This window comes from Myxocyprinus asiaticus, chromosome 39 (assembly GCF_019703515.2).
Source record: "Myxocyprinus asiaticus isolate MX2 ecotype Aquarium Trade chromosome 39, UBuf_Myxa_2, whole genome shotgun sequence".
NCBI classification, from domain to species: domain Eukaryota; kingdom Metazoa; phylum Chordata; class Actinopteri; order Cypriniformes; family Catostomidae; genus Myxocyprinus; species Myxocyprinus asiaticus.
This window is the reverse complement of record NC_059382.1, coordinates 13,817,490-13,845,268: the sequence shown is the minus strand read 5'-3', so window position 1 is coordinate 13,845,268 and position 27,779 is coordinate 13,817,490. Positions and strand designations below refer to the sequence as shown.

The window sequence follows — 27,779 nt, the reverse complement described above, 5'->3', positions numbered from 1 at the left end:
GGACATTTGCAAGGATCCTTTTTGTGGACTTCAGTTCGTCTTTCAACAGCATCATCCCAGATATTCTCCAAACTAAATTACACCAACTCTCTCTTCCCACGTCAATCTGTCAGTGGATTACCAGCTTTCTGACAGACAGGCAGCAGCTTGTGAGACAGGGGAAATTCACTTCCAGCCCCTGTACAATCAGCATTGTTGCCCCCCAGGAATGTGTGCTCTCCCCACTACTCTTCTCCCTCTACACCAATGACTGCATCGCTAAGGATCCCTCTGTCAAGCTCCTGAAGTTTGCAGACAACACCACTGTCATCAGCCTCATCCGAGATGACGATGAGTCTGCATACAGAAGGGAGGTTAAACAGCTGTCTGTCTGGTGCAGTCAAAACAACCTTGAGCTGAACACACTCAAAACAGTGGAGATCATTGTGGACCTTAGGAGAAACACCCCAACATTGACCCCCCTCACCATTCTAAACAGCACTGTGGCAGCAGTGGAGTCATTCAGGTTCCTGGGCACTACCATCTCACAGGACCTGAAGTGGGAGACCCACATTGACTCAATTGTGAAAAAGGCCCAGCAGAGCTTGTACTTCCTTCGCCAGTTGAGGAAGTTCAACCTGCCACAGGCGCTGCTGATACAGTTCTACTCAGCAGTCATTGAGCCTGTCCTCTGCACTTCAATAACTGTCTGGTTTGGTTCAGCTACGAAATCAGACATCAGAAGACTACAAAGGACAGTTCGGACTGCTGAGAGGATTATTGGTTGCCCCCTGCCCCCCTTCAAGAACTATACACTTCCAGAGTGAGGAAAAAGGCTGGAAAAATCACTCTGGACCCCACTCACCCAGCCCACTACCTTTTTGAACTGTTGCCTTCTGGCTGACGCTTCAGAGCTCTGAGCACCAGAATCGTCAGGCACAGGAACAGTTTTTCCCCCCAGGCTATCCATCTCATGAACAGTTAAAACTGCCCCTTTGAGCAATAATTAATGTGCAATACACAGCTTAGTCTTTTTATATTATACAATACATCCTACCTCTTCTGCCATTACATTCCCTTGCACTGTACATAACCGATTTGTATTTAGATTTGCACTACGTATGTGTATGTGTATGTGTATGTGTATGTATGTATGTATATATATAGTATGTGTGTGTATAGGTATGTATATGTGTATGTATGTGTGTGTGTGTGTATGTATATATATATATATATATATATATATATATATATATATATTGTCTATTGTGTATTCTATATATACTTTTTTTCTTTTCAATATTTATCAATTTTTTATTCAATTTTAATTATTTTTTAAACGTCTTGTTGCTGTTTTGTATTGTTGTGTTCTGGAAGCTCCTGTCACCAAGACAAATTCCTTGTATGTGTAAGCATACTTGGCAATAAAGTTCATTCTGATTCTGATTCTAATGATCTATATGTACAAAACATGCAAAAATGGCTGGAAATACCGAGGAAAGAAAATACACCCGAGGGATGTATTCTGCTTCTGTCTGGCTTGTTCTTCTCCAAGATTGATCCCATACCTTCTAGCCGTTTAGAGGAGCATTTTCCTGGACACATAGTCTGAGTCTGAAACGGAAACGCAGAGGCAGTTTCCAGAGCGGAATAACTCGAAACCTTTTAGACCAAAAATAAAGTCTTATGGCCTGCATTTTAGTGGGTTTTTAAAATGATCATTTTATGAGAGAAAACCGCCATCATGTATTTTCAGACTGTTCCTGATTAACTAGGTACAGCTTATTATCTCGTTTAGAGCCTGGCAACACACATAATGTTATTTAAGCCTAACTAGAGGTCTGCTAACTTCAAACCTGGCTTTTCTCATGCTCACTACTGTATGTCCTATACCTGTTAATCCTCAGAGAAATACATAAAGTCATCGAATGGTATATTAGTAACACTTAATGCAGCTCAATTAGCTCCATTTTTAATTAAGAATGTAATATTTAGTTGTAGCAACGCCTAGTTGAGTGGATGAGTTGGGTTCAAATAATTTCTTCACTAGCCATTGCTAGTCTGCTTACACAGTATGGCCTCAACCACAAGCATGTTTATCATATAACATTTATTTGTAACAATCCTTAACTGCCCTTCCTAGATTCAAGCTATTTTATACTGTTAGCCATGGGAGGTGTGTTTGTTTTAACCTACAGTTAATAAATCTGAATGACTGAACTCTGTATTTGATTCTGCTTAACTTACTTGGCTCTTATCTCTTTGGTCTAAAAGTGCATGACTAGGCTGTCATGCAAGGAAAAATGCAGTATCTACAGACTATACATTTGGTCAAAACTGTATGACTCGGTTGGAAATCAGACCATGTGTCTCTGGCAGAAATAGTATGAGTAGTATGGTAGTATGCAATTCCAAACTCATAGAAAACAGAGTGAGACTATTTTGTAATCCACATTTGGCTGGATGATCAAAAAGCTTTGAAGCCATTTTTCTCCATTTCAGTGTATTGTGTGGTTACTCCATTTTGATTTTGAAGGGCAGTAGGAATGCCACATAAAATGTTGAGCCTTATTCATTAAACTCAAGCAGAATTAATATGTAGATTGTTTGTCAAACCATTCTTGTCACAGCAACAGATTTAGCAAGAATGGAACAACGAACATTTTTCTTGAATGTGTCCCACTCTATACGATTGGACTCAAGATGGCGCCGAGTATGGCTGCTGCGTTGCGAGCTCCGACACAACATTGTAGTTTTTTGTTTGTTTTGTTTACAATTCTTATGTTTTTTGTCTTGGATGTTGTCTGCCTTATTGTCTACGACAGACAAACACTTTTGGACATTGGTTCTGCAATTTGTCTGGGCTGCCCGGCCGCGGAAACGCCAAATGAAAAGTGGAAACAGAGCCGGCGTTCTCATCAGAGTAAGACGTCATGCAAATCGACCCCCGCAACCCAGTATTCTACTGGCAAATGTTCAGTCTCTGGATAACAAGCTCTGCGAGCTGAGAGCGCGGATCTCTTTCCAATGAGATGAGGGACTGCTGCATTATCTGCCTTACAGAAACTTGGAAAATCTGCGGAGATTCCAGGCTCAGCCATTGAACCCGCGGGGTTCTCCGTGCACCAAGCGGACAGAGCGAAAGACATCTCAGCTAAAAGCAGAGGTGGTGGTGTATGTTTTATGATCAACAAATCCTGGTGTGATCAGAGGAACGTACATTCTATCAAGTCTTTCTGCTCTCCTGATCTGGAATTTCTCATGCTTCTGTGTTGACCATTCTGGCTACCAAGGGAATTCACAGCGGTCATTATCACTGCTGTGTACATCCCGCCACAAGCCGACACAGACCGGGCACTCAAGGAACTGTACGGGATTATAAGCAAGCAGGAAACCGCGCACCCCGAGGCCACGTTCATTGTGACCGGGGACTTTAACAAAGCCAATCTCAAATCAGTCGCACCAAAATACCACCAACACATTAGTTTTAACACACGAGGGGACCAGGTTTTGGACCATTGCTACTCTCCCTTCCGGGATGGCTACAAATCCCTCCCCCGCCCACCATTTGGCAAATCGGACCACTCTTCCATTCTGCTTCTGCCCGCTTACAGGCAGAAACTGAAACAGGAAGCACCCACCCTCAGAACGATCCAGTGTTGGTCGGACCAATCAGACTCTACGCTACAAGACTGTTTTGATCACGCAGACTGGGAGATGTTCCGGTCCGCCTCTGATGACGACATCAAGTTTTACGCTGATAGCGTAACGTGTTTCATCAGAAAGTGCGTAGAGGACGTCATTCCGACCAAAACAATACGGATCTATCCGAACCAGAAACCTTGGATTAATAGCGATAACGCGCGGCACTTGATGCACGGACCTCCGCTTTTAATTCCGGGAACGCGGAGGAGCATAAACAAGCCAGTTATGCCCTCCGAAAAATCAGAACAGCAAAACGCCAGTACAGGGACAAGATTGAAGGACAGTTTAACACCACCAACTCTAGAAGCATGTGGCAGGGAATTAACATCATCACAAACTTTAAAGGGAATAAAAACTCTGCCGTGAACACCGCTGCTTCTCTCCCGGATGAGCAAAATACTTTTTATGCATGTTTCGAGGGAAATAACACCGCCCTTGCGGAAAGAGCTCTCGCGGCCGAAGCTACAGAGGTTAGTTCACTCTCCGTCTCTGTATCGGATGTAACCTGATCCTTCCAATGGGTGAATATTCGCAAAGCCGCGGGTCCAGACGGCATTCCGGGCCTCATCATCAGAGCTTGTGCAAACCAACTGGCTGGTGTTTTTACGGATATTTTCAACATTTCCCTCTCTTTGTCTGTAGTCCTACATGTTTTAAAACATCCACCAATGTGCCTGTTCCAAAGCAATCCAAAATCACTTGCTTAAATAACTGCCGTCTTGTTGCTCTGACCCCCATCATCAGCAAATGCTTTGAGAGACTAATCAGAGATTACATCTGCTCTGTGCTGCCTCCATCACTGGACCCATTGCAGTTTGCTTACCGCAACAACCGCACCACTGATGATGCCATTGCATCCACAATACACACTGCACTTTCCCAGTTGGAAAAAAAGAACACTTATGTGAGAATGTTGTTTGTAGACTACAGCTCAGCATTCAACACCATAGTGCCCTCCAAGCTTGATGAAAAACTCCGGGCTCTGGGCTTAAACAGCTCGCTGTGCAGCTGGATCCTGGACTTCCTGTCAAGTAGATGCCAAGTGGTTAGAATGGGCAGCAACATCTCCTCATCACTGACCCTCAACACTGGAGCCCCACAGGGCTGTGTTCTCAGCCCACTCCTGTATTCTCTGTACACACATGACTGTGTGGCAACACACAGCTCCAATGCCATCATTAAGTTTGCTGATGATATGACGGTGGTAGGTCTGATCACTGACAATGATGAAACAGCCTACACACTCTGTGCACACTCTGACACACTGGTCTCAGGAGCACAACCTCTCCCTCAATGTCAGCAAGACAAAGGAGCTTGTGGTGGATTTCAGAAGAAGAGAAAGAGAACACAGCCCCATCACCATCAATGGAGCACCGGTGGAGAAAGTCAGCAGCTTCAAGTTCCTGGGTGTCCACATCACTGAGGAACTCACATGGTCCGTCCACACTGAGGCCGTTGTGAAGAAGGCTCATCAGCGCCTCTTCTTCCTGAGACGGCTGAGGAAGTTGGAATGAACTGCCACATCCTCACACGGTTCTACACCTGCACTGTAGAAAGCATCCTGACTGGCTGCATCTCCACCTGTTACGGCAATAGCACAGCCCACAACCACAAAGCCCTGCAAAGGGTGGTGCGAACTGCCAGACACATCATCGGAGGTGAGCTTCCCTCCCTCCAGGACATATATACCAGGCGGTGTGTGAAAAAAGCTCAGAAGATCATCAGAGACTCCAGCCACCCGAGCCATGGGCTGCTCTCACTGCTACCATCAGGCAGGCGGTATCGCAGCATCAGGACCCGCACCAGCTGACTTCATGACAGCTTCTTCCCCAAGCAATCAGACTTTTGAACTCTTGATCTCTCACGATCAAATACATCAGCACTGCACTTTATTACTCTTATTATCTCACACCGGACTGTCATAAATAATATTCTCTCTTAACAACGCACTGGCAACTTACTATCAACCGACAGCCTGATTGTCAATACAGTACAATACAACCTACTGTATATTTTATATATATACTATATATACTATTTTTATTGTATAATGTGTATTCTATATTGTGTGTATTGTATACTGTACATTGTATGTTATTATTTGTATATTGTGTTGTAATTATGTGTATATTAGATTTTAAACTCTGTTGTGTAAATCTGATGTTTATTGTAAATTGGTATATGTCTCATCACTGTCACGACTACTATGTTGCTTGGAACTGCACCCAAGAATTTCACACATTACTGCACTTGTGTATAAGGTTGTGACAATAAAAGTGATTTGATTTGATTTGATATGAATAAAAATGGTAAGTAAAATTCTGCCACCTAGTAGTCCTCAGTCTTCTCAGCCATTCCCTTCCTTATTTTTACTTCTCATCTGAGAGAGCTCTGCTGGATCCTCTGAATATATTTCATACAAAGATATGTGATAGTGGCAGAGAGAGAAAGAAAACATCTACAAACTATTATGGATTACAAACAAACATTTGTATCTTTTATTTATTTATTTTTGCTGTACAGTGAAATCACAACTGACATTTGTCCAGATTTAACATGCAGAGAACACTTAAAAAGTATCGCTTGATGACAACCTCAAAAATGAATGAAATCATGAAAAAACTGGTAAATATTCACTGTAGTAAGTTTGATAGTAAAGCATGCTGTGTAACTCAATATTTAAAAGAATCTGTAGTATTTCACACTGGACCCAATAGGTCACTTCTGGTTGCAATTTATCAAATATAAAATTAGAAAATACATATTAACTGGAAACTATGTAAACTTTAATTTTAATTAGATTCTATACTTTTTAATATTCTATGTTTAAATAATAGTTTGTGATGATGTCATCCCATTATTTTTGGTTTGCTTTTGTTACCAGTGTTGTTACCAGCAACCCTGTAAAATCATGAAAAACTATTTATTGGCAAATATGTATATGGTTTTGATCGCATAAGAAAGTTACATTATTGCATAAAATATTCTTTGCGTACTTGCACATGTAGACACGTTGCTTGCACCAGTCATCATTGTGGCAGGCCCAGATGTTTATGTAGCTCACATTTTTTCTTCAAAAACACAAAAACAAAACAATGGTTAACTATAGAGGCCTAAATGTACATCATTAATTTCTTTCAATGTAGTATTTGGGGAGATCACTGTGTCGCTGGCACCTCAACCAATGTAAAGAGCAAAAGTACTGTTGATCACTAAATCATGTAGTGAACAGTGACTAGTACCTCATGCCATTCAAGCGTCTTTATAGGAAGTGCCAGATGACAAAGTGGACAAGTGCTTATCCTATCTAGGTCCCTCTCAATGTTTCTGTCTCTCTTCGCCTTCTGAAGTGCTGAAAAGGAGAAATCTGCATTGCCTGCAGCACTGACTTGTCCAGGGCTGGGGTCTTCATCGTCAACATCCTTGTTTCTTACATATTGTGGGGAGTGCTTGCAAGCCAGCTAGTTAAAAAGTAATAAAACAATATTTTGAGGTGTTATGAAAGATTTTAATAGTTACATAAAATATATATATATATATATATATATATATATATATTCTTTTTGTTTAACTTAAACCTTTATTTACCACATGCTCATCCAGACCATCAGTAGGAATGTATTTCAAACATTTCCAACACTGCTTGATGGAATCCTCTAGAGATAGTAGATATAATAGATCAGTATTTTACAATTAGCATTCAAGGAATAGTTTACCCCAAGATGAAAATTCTGCAATTGTTCACTCTTTTTGTCTGTGGAACAAAAAAGAAAAATATTTTCAGATATCTTTACAGCAATCTCTATATTCCAATATTCATGTTACATCATAGCTTTGTGGGAGTAACAGATCGAAATTTGAGTTGTTGTTCACTGATAATCTATCCTTTTAAGATCCACACTAGACTCAAAACAACTCTATATCTGTGGGGTTGTAACACTTAGTGACTGTTTTCACTGATCTTGCCCTCCTAGTCAGTGAGCCTGTACCACTTACAGATTAAAAACTGAGGGAAGATGTCACACTTAACAACTGCCTTTGACTTTTCTCAAAGCTTCACTGTCATGCCCCAGTTTCACAGCCAATCAGCCTGAAGCTTTTGAATACATTTTGAATATTTTTCAAAGTAGAGTCTGCAGCATCTGCTATGTTTGAGAACGAATAGCAAAAAGAAATTGCATCCTTTTCTTTCACACATTTATTGTCACACTGTGCAAAGAGCCGGGCAACAAACGTGTGTAATTTGGTAGAAAGTGAACTATTAAAAAGTATATTAAAGCACCATGAACTAAAATAAAACAAAATTACAAACTTGCAAAGTATGCATATTTATACATAATGTTATATAAATGTAGGCTACAATATACAGTGTTGTGAAAAAGTATTTGCACCCATCCTGATTTCTTCTGTTTTTGTGTTTTCTCATACTAAATTGTTTTTGATCTTCAAACGAGATACAACAAAGGCAACCTGAGTAAACACAAAATACAGTTTTCAAACTTTTTTATTGAAGCAAAAAAAGTTATCCAACACCTATCACCCATGTGAAAAACAAACTGCCCCGTTAAACTTAATAGCTGGTTGTGCCACCTTTAGCAGCAACAACTGCAATCGATTGCTTCCGATATCTGGATATCAGTCTTTCACAACGCTGTGGTGGAATTTTGACCCAAACTTCTTTGCAGAATTGCTTTACTTAAGCCACACTGGAGGGTTTTCGAGCATGAACTGCCCATTTAAAGTCCTGCCACAGCATCTCAATCGGGTTCAAGTCAGGACTTTGACTAGGCCACTCCAAAACTTTACTTTTGCTTCTTTTGAGCCATTCAGAGGTGGACTTACTCCTATGCTTTGGATCATTGTCTTGCTGCATAATTCAGTTGCACTTGAGCTTCAACTCAAGCACTGATGACCGGACATTCTCCTTTAGGATTATCTGGTAGAGAGCAGAATTCATGTTTCCCTCAATTATTGCAAGTCGCCCTGGCCCTGAAGCAGCGAAGCATTCCCACACTATCACACTACCACCACCATACTTGACCATAGGTATGATGTTCTTTTTGTGGAATTCTGTGTTTGATTTATGCCAGATGTAACAGGACCCCTGTCTTCCAAACAGTTCCACATTCGACTCATCAGTCCACAGAATGTAGATAGGAGCTGCACTGGCATGACTGGAAATAGCCTCCCGGGAGCATTCCAAAGATGGCCGACAGTGGACTGACTTGTTATAAGGACTTTGGTGTTTTTGCAACAGCAAGTTTTGTTACAAGCTCCCAGATACAAATTGGCTTTCGTGCTGACATCCAGAGCCGCGCTGGTCAAGCGTCTGTAATTTATATTCGCTCAAACAGTTACTCATACAGTCTTTTGAAGCACAGAATAAGTTTATTTAATATACATACATCCAATTCATCATAAAAGTACCACAATAAAACGTTTACAGCTCTTATACGCACAGTCAACACATCAAACGCGATCTTCCTTAAGCGTGCTGCCATGTTTGTTTACATTAGTAGCGACTGTCATTCATCACACAAATAGCTACTCAAAGAGTCTTTTCAAGCACATAATATGTTTATTTTATGTAACAAACATGTTACCAAATTACCATGATAATAGTTCACAGCTTTTTTTTTTAATTTGTTTTGACTTAATAATAATAAAAATAATACTCATCTACACTCTACCCCCCTCTACCGGCTGTGCAGTCACGTGCGGAAATAACTCACTCTGGTGGGGGGGCTCTGCAGGGGAATTTAGACCCTACTCATGAAAAGGTTAATCAATGTCTTCTGAAGTGATCCAATCCCTTTTCACTATAAATTTTGACAGCAGTCTGCTTGGTGATCGTGATTTCAAGCTTGATTACACTTCCTATAGCGCCATCTAGCGCTCTCCGCATGCGTTGAGGACTAGGATGTGTAATCAAGCTTGAAATCATGATCGTGCCTAGAGACTGCAAATGCAAGATGTACAGTGAAAAAAAAAAAAAAAGTTATATTTTAGTTTGTTCTCACCCAAAACCAATTGGATCACTTTAGAAGATATTGATTAAACCACTGGAGTCACGTGGATTACTTCTATGCTGCCTTTGTGATATTTGGACCTTCAGAGTTCTGGTCACCATTCACTTGCATTTTATGGACTTACAGAGCTGAAATGTCCTCATAAAAATCTTAATTTGTGTTCTGCAGAAGAAAAAATGTCATACACATGTGGGATGGCATGAGGGTGAGTAAATGATATCATTCAGTACCGGTATCCGGATCAACCTTACTCATTGTAAAAGAACAGAACAAAAAGAATGATTTGTTCAATGATTCGGCTTTTCAGTTCAACCTACTGACTCAATAATTTGATCGCAGTGGACAATTCACTGGAAAATAACATCATTAGTAAATTATTGGCTTAAATTTCGATCTGTTCCTTACAGAAACCTATTGTGTGGCTTCAAAAGACTTAGAACAGTGCTACTCAACACGCAGTTCACGGGCCGCATGCGGCCCGCATTATAATTTCATCATTAAAAACAGATTTATTAATAGCCTGGCAAATGTGCATTTTCCAGAGAATTTACAGTTGCTCTCTGTATTGCTGAAGCACAGCACAGTTAGAGAGGGAAATAAACTATAAAAGGATGTAACAAACTAAATAAACAACAAAGAATATCTGAGCACAACTGATGTTTCATGGGAGTGGCGGTCAGCCTGCGCGCACATTCACAGAAACAGCTGTGCTCACACGCGGTCTGTCAATCAAGTCTGCGTGATCTCAGCTAATTGAGAGTCAATCATCAGCGTGAATCTGTCAAACCCGTTTGAATAGCTTAACAAAGATATATATATATATATAAAACTATAAAAATTAAGAGTGTGGCCTTCGAGGCTACACAGATCCTGCTTTGTGGCCCCTGAGCTTTCCAAAATTGAGTAGCCCTGACTTATAATATAGCTATAGTGTATATAACTGTCACATGGAATAGACCTACATGTAGATTTTTCTAAATATGTAATTTTTTTTGTTCTATGGAAGAAAGAAAAATGGGTTTGGAACAACATGAGGGTGAGTGAATGAATATTCATTTTGGGGTAAACTACTTTAAAATTAATTTTGTTTTGTCCTGTTATAAAGACTGGACACCTTTCAAAAATACATGTATGTAGAAAGTTAGTAAGACCTATATATGTTTAAAACTGATTGCATCAGTGACTGACCATCTGTGCCAAATGCATCTTTTTCTGGACTAGGGCTCTTCAGTGTTGGAGGGGTAGAACCGCAGATCTGAGCGTGATGGAGCTGGTCTTTCAGTTTGACGTAGCGGCCACAATCAGAGCAGAGCTCTGTGCGACTCCCACAGGACAAGCTGTGCTCCATTAGACTGCTCAGAGGAAGCTCTAGCTGACAGAACTCACAGATCTGTGGCCTCTCTGAGCACTCATCTGTCTGAAAGTGGCAGGACAACAAACGTAGAAGTGAAAAAACAGAGACAGAGCAATCTTAGACATGAAATGTTGAAATACTGTCAAGTTTTTTCCTAGAAGAGAGAACTTATTTCTTAAAGTGTGTAAAGTTTTATACTGTATACAGTAGGTGTGAAATTGAGCATTCACCTCGTGGTCCAACAGCTGCCTTCTTTCCATCTTTTTATTGCACTTCCCACATTTGACCTGTGAGACATGAAGAAAATGAGACCACAGACATGGTTTTTAGGAGGTAGGAGATTACTATGATGAATAAGGTGAAAACATTCAGGAGAAAATTATTACATAATTTTTTGGACACATGTCTAAGTCTGTAAAAAGTAGAACAAATGTAGTTGTAACCTGTGCATGCTGTTGGGCTTTATGCTCCTCTAACTGATCTCGAGGGACAGACTCATCACAGTCAGGGCAGAGACACAGAAACCTCTTACAGTGTGGTTCATGTAGGTCAAAGTTGGCCTTCGCCACTTCTTTATTGCTGTGAAAACATTAAAAACAGTTTACAGAGACTGAATGGAAAATCTGTGACCCCATTACACATAAACTGTTTTTAGTTGTACTTGCAGGTAAATAACTAGGTAAATTAAAGGGATAATTCTGTTATTTACTCACCCTCATGTCATTCCAATCCCGTATTACTTTCTACCATGGAACATGCAAGAAAACGACAGAATGACAGAACGACAGCCTCAGTCACCATTAAATTTCACTGCATCATTTTTTCCATACAATGAAAGTAAATGGTAAAGCCTATTGCACACTACATGACTCAGGCTCGCCTCCTTTGATGTTTTAAGTCGGTGACAAGAAGTCTCAGATCTCACGACGAATGGTCGTTTAGTGTGCGCACTTCTGCGGCAAGCCCCGAAAAGTTGCAGACGCCAAGACAGATTTCAAACCAGCTTGATATCTAGACGTCTTGTCGTCAGGTGTGTGCACTGTCCTGACGAGCGAGAGACTAGGCTGACAATTAGACACAGCCAATGAAATACAGAGAGCGCGCAAGAGGAGAGCTAGGTATTGGGAAGTAGGAGACAAATTATAATTTGAAAATAAAATAAACCATCACCCACATCTCCCTACCCGCTGTCTTTATTATTTTCAGCTGTTTATTTTTTCCTTTGGAAATAAGCTTTGGAAATCACGTTTCTTGACATGTTATCACGAATAAACTGCGCGACTTGGTGAATGAATTTCGTTATCGTAATTTTAAGATGCATTTTGGGCAATCTGTTTGAAACGGGACGATGCTAAAGACAGCTGTAACAGAATCCAAACTGTTTTAAGATTTGTCCACTTCAAACACATTCAGACATTGGGCTCGTAGTGCCACCACAGCGGAGCGCCACCTAATAAAACAAGTTTAAACTTTGCCAGTTACGTGCGGATTTAAAGGGAAATAACAGTACGATCAAAATTGTTTTCAAAGCGTACATGCACAAGAACATAGCGAAATTCTTCCGTGTGTCTGATACTAACACGCAGGGACACAGATATGAGAAGCACGTATATGCTCTAAACGTCATATTCGCTTATAATAATCAGAAACTGTGCATGGGTTTTTAGCGCTTTGTTTTTCTTTTATTTTTTTGTGCTTAATTATAATTCAGTAATACATAAACGTAATGATTTATGTACAGAATGTCCTCATGAAATCAGAGACTCTCCCCTCAAAATGCATAAACAAGTGGTCAGAAGAGACGACCAGGAGTAACAGTGATTTGTCTTGCTTGTTCACTTGTGATCAGATCACCCAAAACGCATCTTAAAGGAATATTCCAGGTTCAGTAAAAGTTAAGCTCAATCTGCAGCATTTGTGCCATAATGTTGATTACCACAAAAATTAATTTCGACTTGTCCCTCCTTTTCTTTAAATAAAATAAATAAAAAAATTATATAAAAAAAGTTACAGTGAGGCACTTACAATGGAAGTGAATGTGGCCAATTTTTGGAGGGTTTAAAGGCAGAAATGTGAAGCTCATAATTTTATGGAAGAACTAACATTAATTAATCTGTTAAAACTCATGTTTTATTTGAGCTGTAAAGTTGTTTAAATAATCACTTTTACAGTATTTTTTTTCCCCATTACATCGTCATGGTAACGAAGTTGTAAAATTGGCTATAACTTTACACAGAATAGGTTAGTAAGTGATTTTATCACACTAAAATCATGTTAACACACATATTGTTTTTGTCTTGCGGCTATACTTATAAAAGTATTTTAATGTTCAAAAATTGGCCCATATTCACATCCATTGTGCCACACTATAACCCAGATTTTTGCTTTTTTTAAAGAAAAGGAGGGACGAGTTGGAAATGTTTTTTATGGTAATCAACACAGATGCTGTCGATTGAGCTTAACTTGTATTGAACCCTGAATATTCTTTAATACCAGGTGTACACAGGGCATCAGTCCGTGACGAATGGTCGTGTAGTTGATACACTTTGTCTGTGATTTGTCCTGTAGTGTGTGCACCCACACATTTGAAAACAAGACTGCAAGCCACAAGGTGCTGTCTGCAATCATGTAGTATGCACTTGGCTTAACTGAGGCTGTCAAGAGGAAGAAAGACAAACAGGTTTGGAACAACATGAGGATGAATAAATAATGATGATTTTTTTTTTTTTTTTTTTTTTGGTCCTATGTTAAAATTCTTTCTGGTATCCCAGCTTTATATGCAGAGTCAACTATAAACCAATAGTTGCTATTACCGAAATCGAAAGGCGCTATCACACCTACTTCTGGAATCAAAAGGTTATTTTTGCAATTCCGTTTGGTGCCACTGGTGTGTCACAGAGATTAAACACTTCTTATCAATGCTGTTAAAAAACCCATGACACAGCAAACGACCAAAGAAAGGGAAATGTTTGCTTCTTCTCATCGTTTAAATTAAAAATGAGACATTCGGAGCTGTTCAAAATAAAGAACAATTTTGCCAAGCCAAAGCTGACCCCTGTAGCCTAAGCCTGGCTCTCAAAGATTCACTTTCAGTTCACGTGTTTACAGCGCTTTTACTTATGCAAGACACAATAAAGATATAACCATAATTTGTGAGTAAATAAGTAGAATACGTTATGTTTTCAGTTCATTGTTTTTGCTATGGCAGACGGTGTCATGAATATTGAAGTAATCTCGTGACGTTGAACAGTCATTTGTTTACATGTACATTTACAAAGACGCGTCAATAGATGTCTTCCGTATTTTTGCAAGTTATTAATTAAGGTGCGTCGTAAAAACACTCACCAGTGGGTACATAAAACCACTTCTCGTGCCTCCATAGTTACACCAGCTATGCGAAGTGAGATGACTGGCTTGACTCTGTTGAGCAGAGGATCCCACTTACTCCGAACAGAAAGTGGAACCGAAACCGTAACAGGTGACTTCAGTCAATCTAATTGTCTCTGCTCCAATACAGCTATTACTAAACCTCTACTGCAATTTATAAATACAACATATTGATTTGTTTTGTGGTCAAAAATAGTCAATTACTTCACTTGTCAGTTTTAAGATGCATTGCATGTTTTATTTCTTATAAATATGCCTACTTATCTCGGCTCTAGTCTTGCATAGTAACCTAAGGCAATACAGTAGTTGAACCATAGTATCCACCATGGATGACTTCTCATTACCATGTTTAACCTACATCAGTGTAAAGATTCATCAATGTAGGATTGAAAAAATAGTAACATAAACACGTTTAGAAACAATAATCATAACTTCCATAGTTTTAAATATCTCAGAAAATATACCTGAAAATGTAAATATGTCCTAATAGTGCATTATAAGATGATTTAGTATGAATCAAACAAAATACCATTACAGTTAGTGTTACTTTAGAAAAACCATGGTCAGTTTTCACAAGGCTTAGTTTTAATAGCAGTTTTTTTTTTTTTTTACAGGTCTTTATGGCTAATTTATAAGCATAACATTTTTAATCAAATTTATGTATTGAATTAAATGAATTCTTAGCAAAAAATTGTTAGATAACAAATTTGTATTTACCGTACAGCAGACTATGGTAATTGTAAACAGATAGGTGGGTCTCATCCCCTAACTTTTTTTCTTCTTCTAACAAATAGATTTGTTTTAGGCCTGCTGTCAGCTGAAATGTTTGTTGTTTCATTTTAGTAATGGATGTCTTGTATAAACTGCACGCAAGTGACACATTTAGTATTTTAGACCGATCTTGACCCTGCAATCATTAGCACAACCTTTTGCCAAAGTCTTTTTAGCAAGTCAGTTCACTTGGCAGCCATCTTTGCAACGCCCTTGGGAAGGCTGGGCAGCTATTTTTCTATGTAAACAAGTGGCATACAAGTATAGCTCCTATCTACTTGAATTAGGAAAGACCGAAATCTCCAAAATGGTTGGTCAAGATTACGATCAAAGAACATATGTGATATAAAGCAGTAAAATCTGACAACAACGGTATCATGAATTGTGCTTCTTTACCTCAGATTATGTTAAAAAAATGCAAATCTCCTGGCTTGTATAACTAATGCGCATGCATGTTCTAGTGTGGATTGACAGGCGTTGTCTCTATCTAAAAGGTGATTGGCTCTTTTACCTGTAAAGCGGGACTTCCTTTTCTACATCCATTGGCCGTTGGCCGTTCCAATTTCTCTCATTCATTTTAACAGAAGTGGCCCATCTCTGCTAAATAGTCTCTGCCTGTTGCTCTGAGGAAAGGAAATTTCACACTAACATTGCCCTAATTCTATAGGTGTTAACCTAGAGAGTGGAATATCGCTTACTCATTTACAATGTGCATGCATTAGAATGGATCAGTAGGTGTTCAGCTATGTGTCTTTGTGTCCGTGGATGATTATTGCTCAACTCATTATATGTCCTTTGTTCCTCCCACTTTGGTGAACCATTTGAAGTTTGACAGACTGGTAGATGGATGTCCCCAGTTGGCCCCATTAGAAAATTTTCACTTATGCTGACTCCCTACTCTATGATTTTGTTGAGTTATTTAGTTTTTATAAAATGTTCTCATCATCATTGAACAAGGCTTTTGTGTCAAGGCAGGTGGCACAGCATCAGTCCCTGGCCACATTAGACATCAGAAGCTAATGGTTGTTTGTCAGCAAAAACAGCACAGGAGCAGACAGCTGTGTCATGCCAGGGGAATAATATTAATTACTAGGGCTGCACGATATGGAGGTAAAATGCGATGTGCGATAAGTTGTTGGATAATGCGATATTCGATGTGCGATACGATATTCCTATGATGACGTCATCGGAGTGCATGGAACATCATAACCCCCACCGCCCAAATAAAAAAAAAAATACCATCATAATGGTATACAAAAATACTTGTCTTTTGTTCCAAATTGCATTTAGACTGTGTATAATATATACAGTTTTACCATTAGCTATGTATTCGATATTAAAATTCATATTTAAATATTTGTATTTTATTTTTAAAAAGCATATGAATATAACGTTAATTTCACTGTATTATGGGATATCCTAAAATAGTCTGTGTTATGAAATATTAAATTTTTACACAGTAATTCATGTTCGTATTTATTTCATAATTAGTTAATTCAATGTGGGACTTTTATTGTGAAAATTGTTGTGCAGAAGCACTTGCCGTAGATATTATTTGCATTAATTTAACGTTCCTGTTCTCATCAATCGACGCTGCGGCTGCAGTGAGAGGAATGATTTCCCTGGACAATCCATTCATTGAAACCCATCCTTTGATATATCCAAAGCGGCAGTTAAACAAGCCACGTTTGAATTTCAAGCTGGCTTTTGGTCTCATTATTATCTGCACAAATGTTGTTTTGATACTCTTTAATGCTGTGTGTGACAGATTGAGATTCAAATGGAACGGGGCACAGCGTGCTCTCTTATGGCACAAAAAAGAAACATGAATGAACATCAGAGGGTATATTGAAAGATACAGTATGACTTACTTAAATCAAATGTGTCTTCTCTGTGCTCATATGCACACTGCACGCACACACCAAGTGACAATCGCGCGCCCGGTCAGTTCTATCTGTGTTACCATAAACGTTACTTTTCTACGTATTAAAAAAAACATGCCATTATCGCAAGCCCTCGCGATATGTACATTTGCGATATTTCGATAAATTAAATATATCGTGCAGCCACAGTAATTACTGTATTGAGTTTCACATTTTCACTCTCGCTGCAGATGAGTGCGGACAGGGAAGTTTACGCAGACTGGTTCATTTTCTAATTCCGCCTGAGTGGGTCATCTGTCAGCTGCAATCTGTGATCGAAATTGTGATCAGCTTTAGCTGTGCCACAGTCCCATATGCACAAGGGCAACCTGGCCTGATGTTTATGTGTTTTACATGTACAACTGAGTAATTATAGTGTCAGATTGTACACTTGGCATATTTCATTGTTCAGTTGTGTGAGTGTGTGTGTCCTCTCCTTATATAATTCTGAAGTTCGCAAGTCCTTGCTCCACCTGGCAGATGTGTCATTTACGAACACCAAAGAAATGCAAATAGTTCTATTTTAACAGTCACACTCTATTTCCGAATTTGTGTAATTTCAGAGTACATACTGCATTTAAAGAAGAACTTACAGCTCGACCGCTAACAATGTACGTTCTTTGGCATGCAGTAATGCATTCCCGGACATGCATAACCTGAATGTGTGATGTAGTAACAACTGCATACATAATTTACAGTTTTTTTTTAATTTAACAAGTACAATTTAACCACAAGGAACAACTTTCTTGGTATATATAGCATAAAAAAGACCCGCCCAACTTGCAGTTCTCCAGCGTTTTTTGAACAACCAGGTCTCATGACAAGTTATAATAGTACAAGATGGCAAAATCGTACAATTTGACTTGTACAAAAACATACGACTTTTACTCCCAAAGAGAAAAATAAACAAACGAATGATGTTATTACAATTTTTCCTTAGTTTAACCCAACACTAAAGCTAAACTTTAACCTAACCATAAAGTCCGACCCCTTACCCAAACCCTAAACCTAAATCCATGATTTTAATATGAAAATAACTTTTGTGTACCATGGAAGAAAGGAAACAGAAAGGTTTGGAACAAGGGTTTGAGACAAGGGAAGCGAATTGCTGGTTATTGACACACAATAAAAGAGTCATTTGTATTGCATAAAAAATACAGAATGATGAAATATGGATGTTTCCTTTCCTAAAATAAAGTGTTGGATAGGAAGCTAGCTAAAATGACTTGTTTGTATTGAATGGATTTTAAATTCTATTTGTTAATCGGTCTCTGTAGGAATAAAAGTTGTACCCTTTCATATAAGCCAAGTCGTGTGGTATCTTACGATTTTACCATCTCGTACAATTATTATGAGACAATATCGATACTGAATCTGACAGCTCCTCAGCTCCCATGGCCTCATGGGATAGTGTCAACTGGTTGAACACTTCAAAATCTCAGCAGATGCTGTGGGTACTGTTTTATACTGAGGATTTGGACACTGCTCATTTGACAATCTGCTTTTGGCATATTATTAACTACCCTAGATTGCATCACAGGGCTGTTATTACCATTGCCAGATCTATGTCACAATAAATGTACACTGGGATTGCTTTCAGAACGACTCTTGAAACAGTGCATATTATGCCTCTTTTAAATTAATTTTATGATTATCTTCTTTCATTATATGCTCTTTTATTTGACTATAAAGAACATAAAAATAAATTGAGTTTGGAAAATGAGCATATGTGGCCATAATATGTGATTAAACCTACAATGGATTTTATTTGCTGAGTGAAGTCACATTTTCGGCTGGCTGTCAAGCATTGCAGTGGCATACACTCATTTCTATTTCCCATCAAGTCTAGTTATAAAATGCGAAAGCACTTTGAATTGCTGTTGTTTTCGGATTATTGCTATATATACATATGTTCAGGCAACCAAACCTTCTGGCAGAACTTCAAAGAACATTTCCAAAGAGGGTTACCAAGGCAACCCCAGAAAGTGCACCAATTAGAAGGCGCAATGGCTCTCAAAACACTAAACTGCCAAGAGATTGAAACAGATGGAGACAACGGCTCTAAACAAACAGACAAATGATTGAACCAGGCAATGTTCAACAGACACTTTGAGTGGAAGACTGCATTAACCACGACTTGGGGCCCTGAGTACTGGTTTTGCATGAGTTTTTCTGTGTGCGTAAATGGGTCAGGTATTGCCTACATGGTGCGGACCAAATGTCTTCATACGGCTTAATAAAAATGAAATGAAGTTGTAATTAAAATCTAAAAAGATTTCAGTTGGGTTTAGGGGTAGGATTAGTGGATCGAATTGATCAATAGCTCAGTGTTAAACCAAAGTCAATGGGACGTTTCCAACATGATAGAAAAATAAATGTGTGGATGACTGAAGACCAGGGTAGGGTTGATTTATCTAATTATCAAATGTGACATTTCCACAAAACTAGACAATTGTGCAACTTGTACCTCATGTTACGATTTCCTGTTCCTAAATTCAGAATATTGATATTCCTCTGCTATGTGTGGGGTGAGTGTGTGTTAGTGGACATTGATTATGATTGGACCACAATGGTGGATGGCTGCATTGACCACTTGTAGTCATAATGGCCAGTGAGGCACATGTTTTTACATGTGAAGAAAAAAAATGGCGTGCATCATGAAAATCTAAGTGGAACCTTTAAACTGACCTGTGTTCTCACTGTATTCCAGGGCTAACAGAAACTTTGCTTATATGTTGCTCTTTATGTCTATGGAATGCTTTATTTTGCATGCATTCTATTGGACTTCATTGGATATTTAAAGTGATAGATCACCCAAAAATGAAAATTCTGTCTTTGTTTACTAACCCTCAGGTTATTTCAATTCAATAAGACTTTCTTTCTTCCATGGAAAATGAAAGGAGATGTTGGGCTGAATGTTAGGGATTGACAACCTCATTCTTTTTTCACTTTTATTGTTGGTGTTCAAGAAAGGTGTATTGGTTTGGAACGACATGAAGGTGAGTAGGCCTATATGATAACAGAATTTAAATTTTTGGGTGAACTAACCCTTTAATAACCCACTATGGTTTGCTAGCCTTGTGCATGTGTGTGTCTATGCATATGTGTCATACATCTTGTGTAAGGAAGGCTTTTGCTGTAGTCGGTTTTATGGCTGAGGAATTATCTGCACCCCCTCACAAAGCCATCATTAAGACAGAGCATAGTCACTGCCATAGCAACTACTACAACTACTACCTGCATTCTTACATACTCTCTCTCTCTCTCTCGCTCTCTGTCTAATCTCTAAGATACTTCTTGCCCTCATTTTCATTGCTCTCTCTCTCTCTCTCTCTCTCTCTCTCTCTCTCTCTCTCTCTACTCACACACACTATCTCCAAACTGTTCTCTCTTTTCACTCGTGCTGAACCAGTCGTTTCATGCTGCACTGCTGTGTATACTCAGTTCTGCAAGCCACTAATGGCAGATTCAAGGTAAGCTAATGGTTTAATGGTTATTCAAGAGCATGATGGGTTTGGGAGAGTAAAGCCTATGTCACTTCAATGTAAATCTGTGAGTGTGGGTTTGAGTGAGACAACACATAACTGTTGCTGAGTGTCTTAGCAGATGTGTGTGTACGCAAGATTATGCTGCAGTTTAAAGGGTGTGTTTGTAGTTGTGTATGTTTGCAGTACTGGATGTCATTATACACAGTTTTAGGATTTGATCCAGAGCTGATTGCCATAACTAGGAATTTGTGTCAGGATTTAGAGTTTTAAACTAGTACCTTTTTGAGGCAAGAACCTTCCTGCAGCCCAAAATGACAACAATATGACAATAAGACTTGCAGACTGTGTAAGTGAATAGTTAAATTGTTGGCTTGTGTGTGTGTGTTTGTGAGTAAGTGACTCATTCCCTTAGTGTATGCCACTGTTTGTGGCTGCCAGGGGGACATTTTCAGTGTGATGGCTCAATTTTAGAAATAAATGAAGTATGTGGATGATGAACATGAGTCATTCTACACAGGCTGTGTGGGATTTGGTAAACAGAAGGAGATCATAATTCATAAAGAGCCTCACATAGAGATACAACTCAAGAGACTGTAAACATGACAGATGCAATGTGAAAACACTGTGTTAGCAGCATGCATTTCAGGCTATTTTAATGCACACAGTCACATTTCTGGTTTTGAACAGTCATCACTGTGGTTTTAGCAGGAAAAAATGATATATGATCTTGAGTGTAGAATTACGGAACTTTCTGCTCAACAACTGCACATTGTGCAACCCGTAGCAAGAACTGCTGTTGATTGTAATTTTAGTTTGATTACTTGTATGCACATGCATTTGAGTGCTAAGTGAATCATGCAAGGGAGTCACACTGCAGAGTTCAATAGTTACATCAGCATAATTACATTTTTTTACTGTCTTTACTAGATCCTGCAATGTGCAGGAATCTCATCTGCTCTTTCTATTGTCCTCTGTCCTGTCCCTATCCTTCGATTATTGTGATTTTCATCCAATCCTTTCCCCATCGCTTATTTTCTCACTTTCAAGTTTCTCACAAGTCACTCTCTTTTTCTCCCACCTGCGGGCCCTCATTAGTTTGCGGCATCCTCGCTCCACACCTCATAACCCCAACCCCCCATTCCCTCTCCTCTGTTCAGTACCTGCCCTCTTTTTATTCACTTAAGGTGTGTGAGTTATGATCTCGACTCTACTCACGTCATCTCTACTTGTCTCTTCTCTACTCTTCTCAACTTGTATCTACTTGTCTCATTTCATCTCTACTCATCTCAACTCTACACTACACTCATTTCATCTCTGCTTGTCCCTACTCGATTCTTGTTTTCTCTACTTGTGACAAGTCTCTTGCTTTGTTGTGAAGGAGGAAGCGGGAGCCGGGCAAACAATCCAAAGTAAATCTTTATTTTTAATACTTTTCAGTATCCTCACACTGTTTGCTTTTCAGTATAACGCAACTGAGTTCACACATCAAAACTGCTGCATGCATCTCTCTCTCTCCCCTCCGGCGGTCTGGACTGCCCTCTTATCCCTCTCTAGCTCTCACTGTAACACAGAACAGCTGTTAGAGATAATTTCCCACAGGTGTCAATCCTTACCATTCTTCCTCTCCCAGCCTCGTTCTCCACAGACATCGCTCGGCCACAGCTACATCACCATACTACTATACTCCACTTGTCTCGTTTCATCTCTACACTACTGTACTTATTTCATTTGTGGTTATCTCTACTCGTTTCCTCTTGTCTCCTATACTCATCCTATCTCATCTCTGCTAGTCTCATTTAGTCTTATCTCTACATTTCTCGTTTCATCTTTACTCATCACTACAATAATGTAATCATCTCATATCTACTTGTCTTGCCTCTACTGATGTCTTATCATCTCCACTCATCTCATCTCTGCTTGTCTTATTTCATCTTGTCTCTACTTGTCTCATTTCATCTCTACTCGTTGCAGCTCTACACTACTTGTCTCTTCTCTACTCATCTCATCTCACTCATCTCTACTTGTGTCTTCTCATCTCTACAATACTCTACTCGACTTATCTCATCTCTGCTTGTCTTGTCTCTTTACTTGACTCATCGCGACTCATTTATAATCGTCTCTACACTTCTCTACTCTAGGGCTGCAACTAATTATTTTGATAATCGATTAATCTTTGATTATTCCTTTGAATAATAAATTAATCGGATAAATACAGAAATTGTATTTCCTGTACTTTATTAAAATATGATTTTTTAAACAGAAATGATAAAGGCCATAAGGATTTGGCTTGATTTACGCTCACAAAACTTTGAACAAAGCCTGAATCATGAAAAGTTAAGTATGATTTTTATTACATTACTGCATTTGGCAGATGCTTTTATCCAAAGCGACTTACAGTGCCCTTATTACAGGGACAATCCCCCTGGAGCAACCTGGAATTAAATGCCTTGCTTAAGGACACAATGGTGGTGGCTGTGGTGATTGAACCAACAACCTTCCACTTACCAGTGTGGTGCTTTAGTCCACTACACCACCACCACTCTGTTACTTATTTAACAAAAGTAACAGAGTAAAAGTAATTTAACAAAAAGTACTGTTCATTAAAGAGTAAAATGATCCATCGGGGATGGAATGGGACTAAAAATCAGCCCAGCAGAGGGCAATGGTGACACCAGAATAGAAATATGAATCAGTCTGATCAGCTGAAAAATACATCATTATGTTAGATACATATGCTTGAACACAGTCACTGATTACATCAATTTTAAGTATTTTAAATGAATATTGTAGGTTTCAAAATAGTATTGTTACTGATTACATGTTTCTAAACTATTCTTTTCAAAATATGTGGATGCTTATCCAGTACAATAATGTTTGCCATGGTATAAATGTACTGGTGAAATCAGACATTTGGCATTATCAGGAGGACTATGAAATATCAGGACCCTTAGCATTATTACACATTATATTTAGCATTATATGCAGTTTAATACAGTACAATCATCAAACATGTACAGTACAAATACATGTCCTGACATGATGAGGAGAAATCATCTGAAACACTTTAAAAACTTGCAAAATTGGACCTCCGAGACATCAGTGTGATATCTATGAAAGCTGCACAATTGATTACACTGAAACTGAAAGCGCAATATGATGTTGCACGAGTTTAATCAAAATGATTTCGCTCCCTTTCTCCATTGCGATCTGTTTGACGTGGATGTGCACGCTCGCTTGCTCATTGAAGCTTAACGAAACCTCACTTGTGGTAAAGAGAAACACTTTTGCAGTGTTTTTCCCCTGATCATCTCTACACTACTCTACTTATCTTGTCATGTCTCAACTCTACTCATCTATACTCATCTCCACCCTTCTATACTCATTTCATTTAATCTCTGCTCATCTCATTTTGTCTCTACTTGACTCGTTTTGTGTCTACTTATCTCGTTGCTACTCTTCTCTCATTTTGTTTAATCTCTTCTTTTCGTACACACCGGATGGTTTGAGAAAAACTTAAAAGTGGAGAATGAAAGAAACATCTGACAAAGCCCCAGACTGTCTGAGGCGAAGATGAACACGGCTCATAAACCGCATAACACAGAGCTGTGATGGCCATCTCATTGGTGATGACTCAAAAGATACTGCAGGAAAAGCTAGAGGCAGAGACGAAGACTTGTTTCTGTGTGTGTTAGGCATGTGACGGTATCAAATTTTCACGTTATGATAATTGCTGAAGCTTTTATCAAGTTATACTGTATTATCATGGTATTGAATTACATTACAAAAATGGGTTGAACGAATAACAAACTTTATTGTTGTTCTCTTAATAACAAGTTTAATTACTTTTTTGATACCAAACTAGCCTTTAAATTAACAAATAACAAAGAACTTTGAAAAAAATCCTGAATGTTTATAATTATATAATTTTTTTAAAATAATTTTCTTTATTTATCACACATTTGCACATATACAGTGAAATTCTTCTTTTTCACATATCCCAGCTAGGCTGGGGTCAGAGTGCAGGGTCAGCCATGATACAGCACCCCTGGATCAGGACAAACCTTGTCTTGTTGAGGCTAATGTTAAAGTAAGGCTAGACACCTTTTTATCAAGCCAGCTCCTAGACTACAACAATAGTATGCATGTTTTTTTTTTTTTTTTTTTTCTGGATAGCAAGCCAATTGCTAATACTGTATATAGCTAGGTGCTAGCTACAACTTTAATAACTGCAAGTTCACTCACACTGTATGGCAGCGTACGAATGCGTGGTGTTCTAACTTGAAATTAATATTGAAATCATTATTGTGCCACATTGCCATTATTAATTACAGGACCTAGTATTATCTGATTCCAACTGTATTTTAGTTGTTACTACGAGACGCAAACTTTACTGTGTAGCTTGCAGAGATTTGGCTAACTACTCTTCGGCCACTTGAAAGCAAGCTACACATCTGCAAATGGCAACAACAGTTTAACAGTTTGTTGTCTTAGTTGTCACTTTGCTAGTTGTCTCTAAGAGTGATGTATCTCAGTTTTCAAAAACGAGCAGAACTGTCACAATTTACCTTAATCTTGCTGAATTGAATGGAATGATTGTCCCACAGATAAGTGTACATGTTGTCCACGGCAGTTTTTGTGCCACTTTTCTCCCACATATTTTACACAAATGGAAACCATCTCCAATCAAAAATCCCTCTGCATTTTTATGTAACCCAAAATTCTTCCACACTTAAGACTTAACCCAATTACAATGTGGATAAAGGGTTGGCTGCATTCCTCCTTTAGCCACGTTTCTCTTCCCCACTGGTTTGTTTACATCAGAGTGCTCATGTATCATTTGTGCCGCGTACATGCAGTGTTGTGGATCTTGATTCGCTGATGGGATAAAAACGACTGTGCGATCCAAAAAATTGAAAAAATGTGTCCAAAAGATTATCTGGAATTATTTACGGTATTTTGAAGTGCCCACGATAACAATATCATGAATGTTGATTACAGTGATATACCGTATAACCAAATACCTTCACATACCTAGTGTGTGTGCATGTGCATGTGCATGTTTTTGATGTGTAGGTTGGGTGGGTGTAAAATATTGCAGGCAGTAAGTGGGTGTTACGGCTAAGCTCTTTTTCATGACTATCGAAATCCTCTCACACAATACAGCGATGAAAGAGAGGATGAGGGCAGAGGAGAGGAGTAACTTGTATGACAACTTATTTAAAAAAGAAACTAGAGGCATGATGATCGGTAGATTGATCTTGAATTATCAATATTTTTTTTGCTGATGTTTGAGATGAACGATCCTCTTGTAAATTTATTGATCCTAAGTTTTAATGTACCAAGTTATTTTATGATTTATTTAGCATAACACTTGTGTTTATTAAGCTTTAAAGTGAAAAAAATAAGTGATAGAAAATAGTCGTGTTTTCCCTCCGCTTATCTGAACACATGCAGAAATGCTGAACGACACAAGCAGTCACAAACAGCACTCTCCCACTCAGGACCGGAGTGGGATTCATATTCAGCCCGGGATGTCATGTCCAAGTCAGCCCTCACCCAAAAGGGGGGTTGGAGGTGAAGATGATAACAATAAAACAAAATCACAGCAAAAATATGCAATATATGTAATTACTTGAAAATTATTTAAGCTCTCCATGACTATCTAGGCACATAATAACACTATAGAACTGTAACTGTTTATAACTCTTTCAAGATGTACAGGCTTACACTTTAAATGGTCAGTGCTTTGTATTTTAGATCATTAAAATAGCAACAGATCCAGTGAAACAATTAAGGTTGAGTGATTGTTTTTAAATTTTTACATGCCATTCAAAAACGTGCCATTTTACAATGATAAGAGTGAAATAAAAGACTAAAAATAACACATTTGTACTTTTCTTTTACTTGGAATGTAAATGTTCAGGACAAAGGCAAAATGGTTTCTGTCTCTTTAAGAGGGTTTTATCGCATTATACAACATTGAAGGCACTCTGTGCAGTTTGTTTCATTGAGTTTATTCTTTTGAGACTGTAAAGTCCCATTATTTTCATACCATGTCGTGCTGTTGCATCTGTATTCATTTACTTTAAGTATTCTGTTATTTTGTGACAAAAAATTATTTTGCTATTATCATTCTGCACTGCTAGGGAAGAGGATTTCAGAGATTAATTGATTGAGATTGTGAGACTGCAGTCAGTATTAAACTTGTGATGATCTTGTAGGCTACCTGAAGCACGTTCATCCATTCAGCTGTTAGTAGCCTATCTGTTCTCGATGGATCTTCTGTGATCCTTCCCACGCTGTCAAGTGAAGCGGCGCCACTTCAGTTTTGTCACTCACATGTTACTCTCTCATTTGTTTGGGTGTGAGATGATAAAATACAGACTGCGTCCGCTATAATATGGAACACAATTCTGATCCTTTAAATACCGGATGTTAAGGACTGTTGGCAATTGTTATGCGACATATGATGAAAGTTTGTCAATCAACATGCGGACCTAACCGGCCCAATTATTGACCGGCCCAGCGGGAATTCTCCTGATCTTCCCGATGGCCACTCCAGCCCTGCTCCCACTGCACTCATTCAAACTAAAAGAGGGGATAGAATATTGACAAAAATAGAGGGAAACCTCAGGACATCTTCTATAGTAAATAATGGTGAAGCTAAATGTAACTAAATTCTATTTATTTTAATGGATTTGTGTGAAGTTCTATATACATTTAGTTAAATTAAAAGTTGTCTGATATGTCACTTTACTATAAATGTTAAAAAGTATGGCAGTTAGCTGAATGCATTATTAAATAGTTTTAGTTACCCATTTTATCCTCAGAAATCACAAAAAGCATTTCATTTAATAGAGGTATATTCAGATTTGGTATCGATATCTGCAATATTGGCCTTAGTTGTACTTGGTATCGAATCAAAAACATCAAAGATCAAAGATCTGAGGACGAAGTAGAAACGATAACAACCCCTGCAAAGCAAACAATGGTTTGTGTGGAAAGGTGAAGGAAAAAATAATGAAGGAGAATAAAAGAAAAGCAAAATGCATAGTCCTGATTTTAGGTTTTGGTGTCTTGATTCAGGTGACAAGGGGAAGCCGAGACAGTAGATCTAATGAGCCAGAGCGTGTAAGCACAAAGT

General features: G+C 38.6%; 2 protein-coding genes across 5 annotated transcripts in view; one reads left to right on the top strand and one right to left on the bottom strand.

Annotated features, from left to right (window-relative positions):
- Window positions 1-6,159: 6,159 nt before the first annotated feature.
- Window positions 6,160-14,462, bottom strand: LOC127429787 (XIAP-associated factor 1-like). Of its 3 annotated transcripts, XM_051678989.1 has the most exons (8): window positions 14,413-14,462; window positions 11,511-11,646; window positions 11,298-11,354; window positions 10,902-11,130; window positions 7,273-7,340; window positions 6,927-7,145; window positions 6,681-6,755; window positions 6,161-6,585 (listed from the first exon to the last, which is right to left on the bottom strand). In XM_051678989.1, the coding sequence occupies exons 1-7, from the start codon at window positions 14,445-14,447 to the stop codon at window positions 6,714-6,716; spliced, it is 786 nt and encodes a 261-aa protein (XP_051534949.1). In that variant the 5' UTR covers window positions 14,448-14,462; the 3' UTR covers window positions 6,161-6,585; window positions 6,681-6,713. The 3 variants fall into 3 exon arrangements, with proteins under 3 accessions (XP_051534950.1, XP_051534949.1, XP_051534948.1); XM_051678990.1 differs by lacking the exon at window positions 7,273-7,340 and adding an exon at window positions 7,401-7,438 and having other exon boundaries at window positions 6,160-6,755; XM_051678988.1 differs by having other exon boundaries at window positions 6,162-6,755.
- Window positions 14,463-20,522: 6,060 nt separating this feature from the next.
- LOC127429786 (rap1 GTPase-activating protein 2-like) overlaps window positions 20,523-27,779 on the top strand; it is a 101,226-nt gene continuing 93,969 nt past the window's right edge. For both annotated transcript variants that reach the window (XM_051678983.1, XM_051678984.1), the window contains exon 1: window positions 20,523-20,620. In XM_051678983.1, coding sequence (XP_051534943.1) covers window positions 20,607-20,620 — 14 coding nt within the window. In that variant the 5' untranslated portion in view covers window positions 20,523-20,606. The remainder of the gene's footprint in view (window positions 20,621-27,779) is intronic.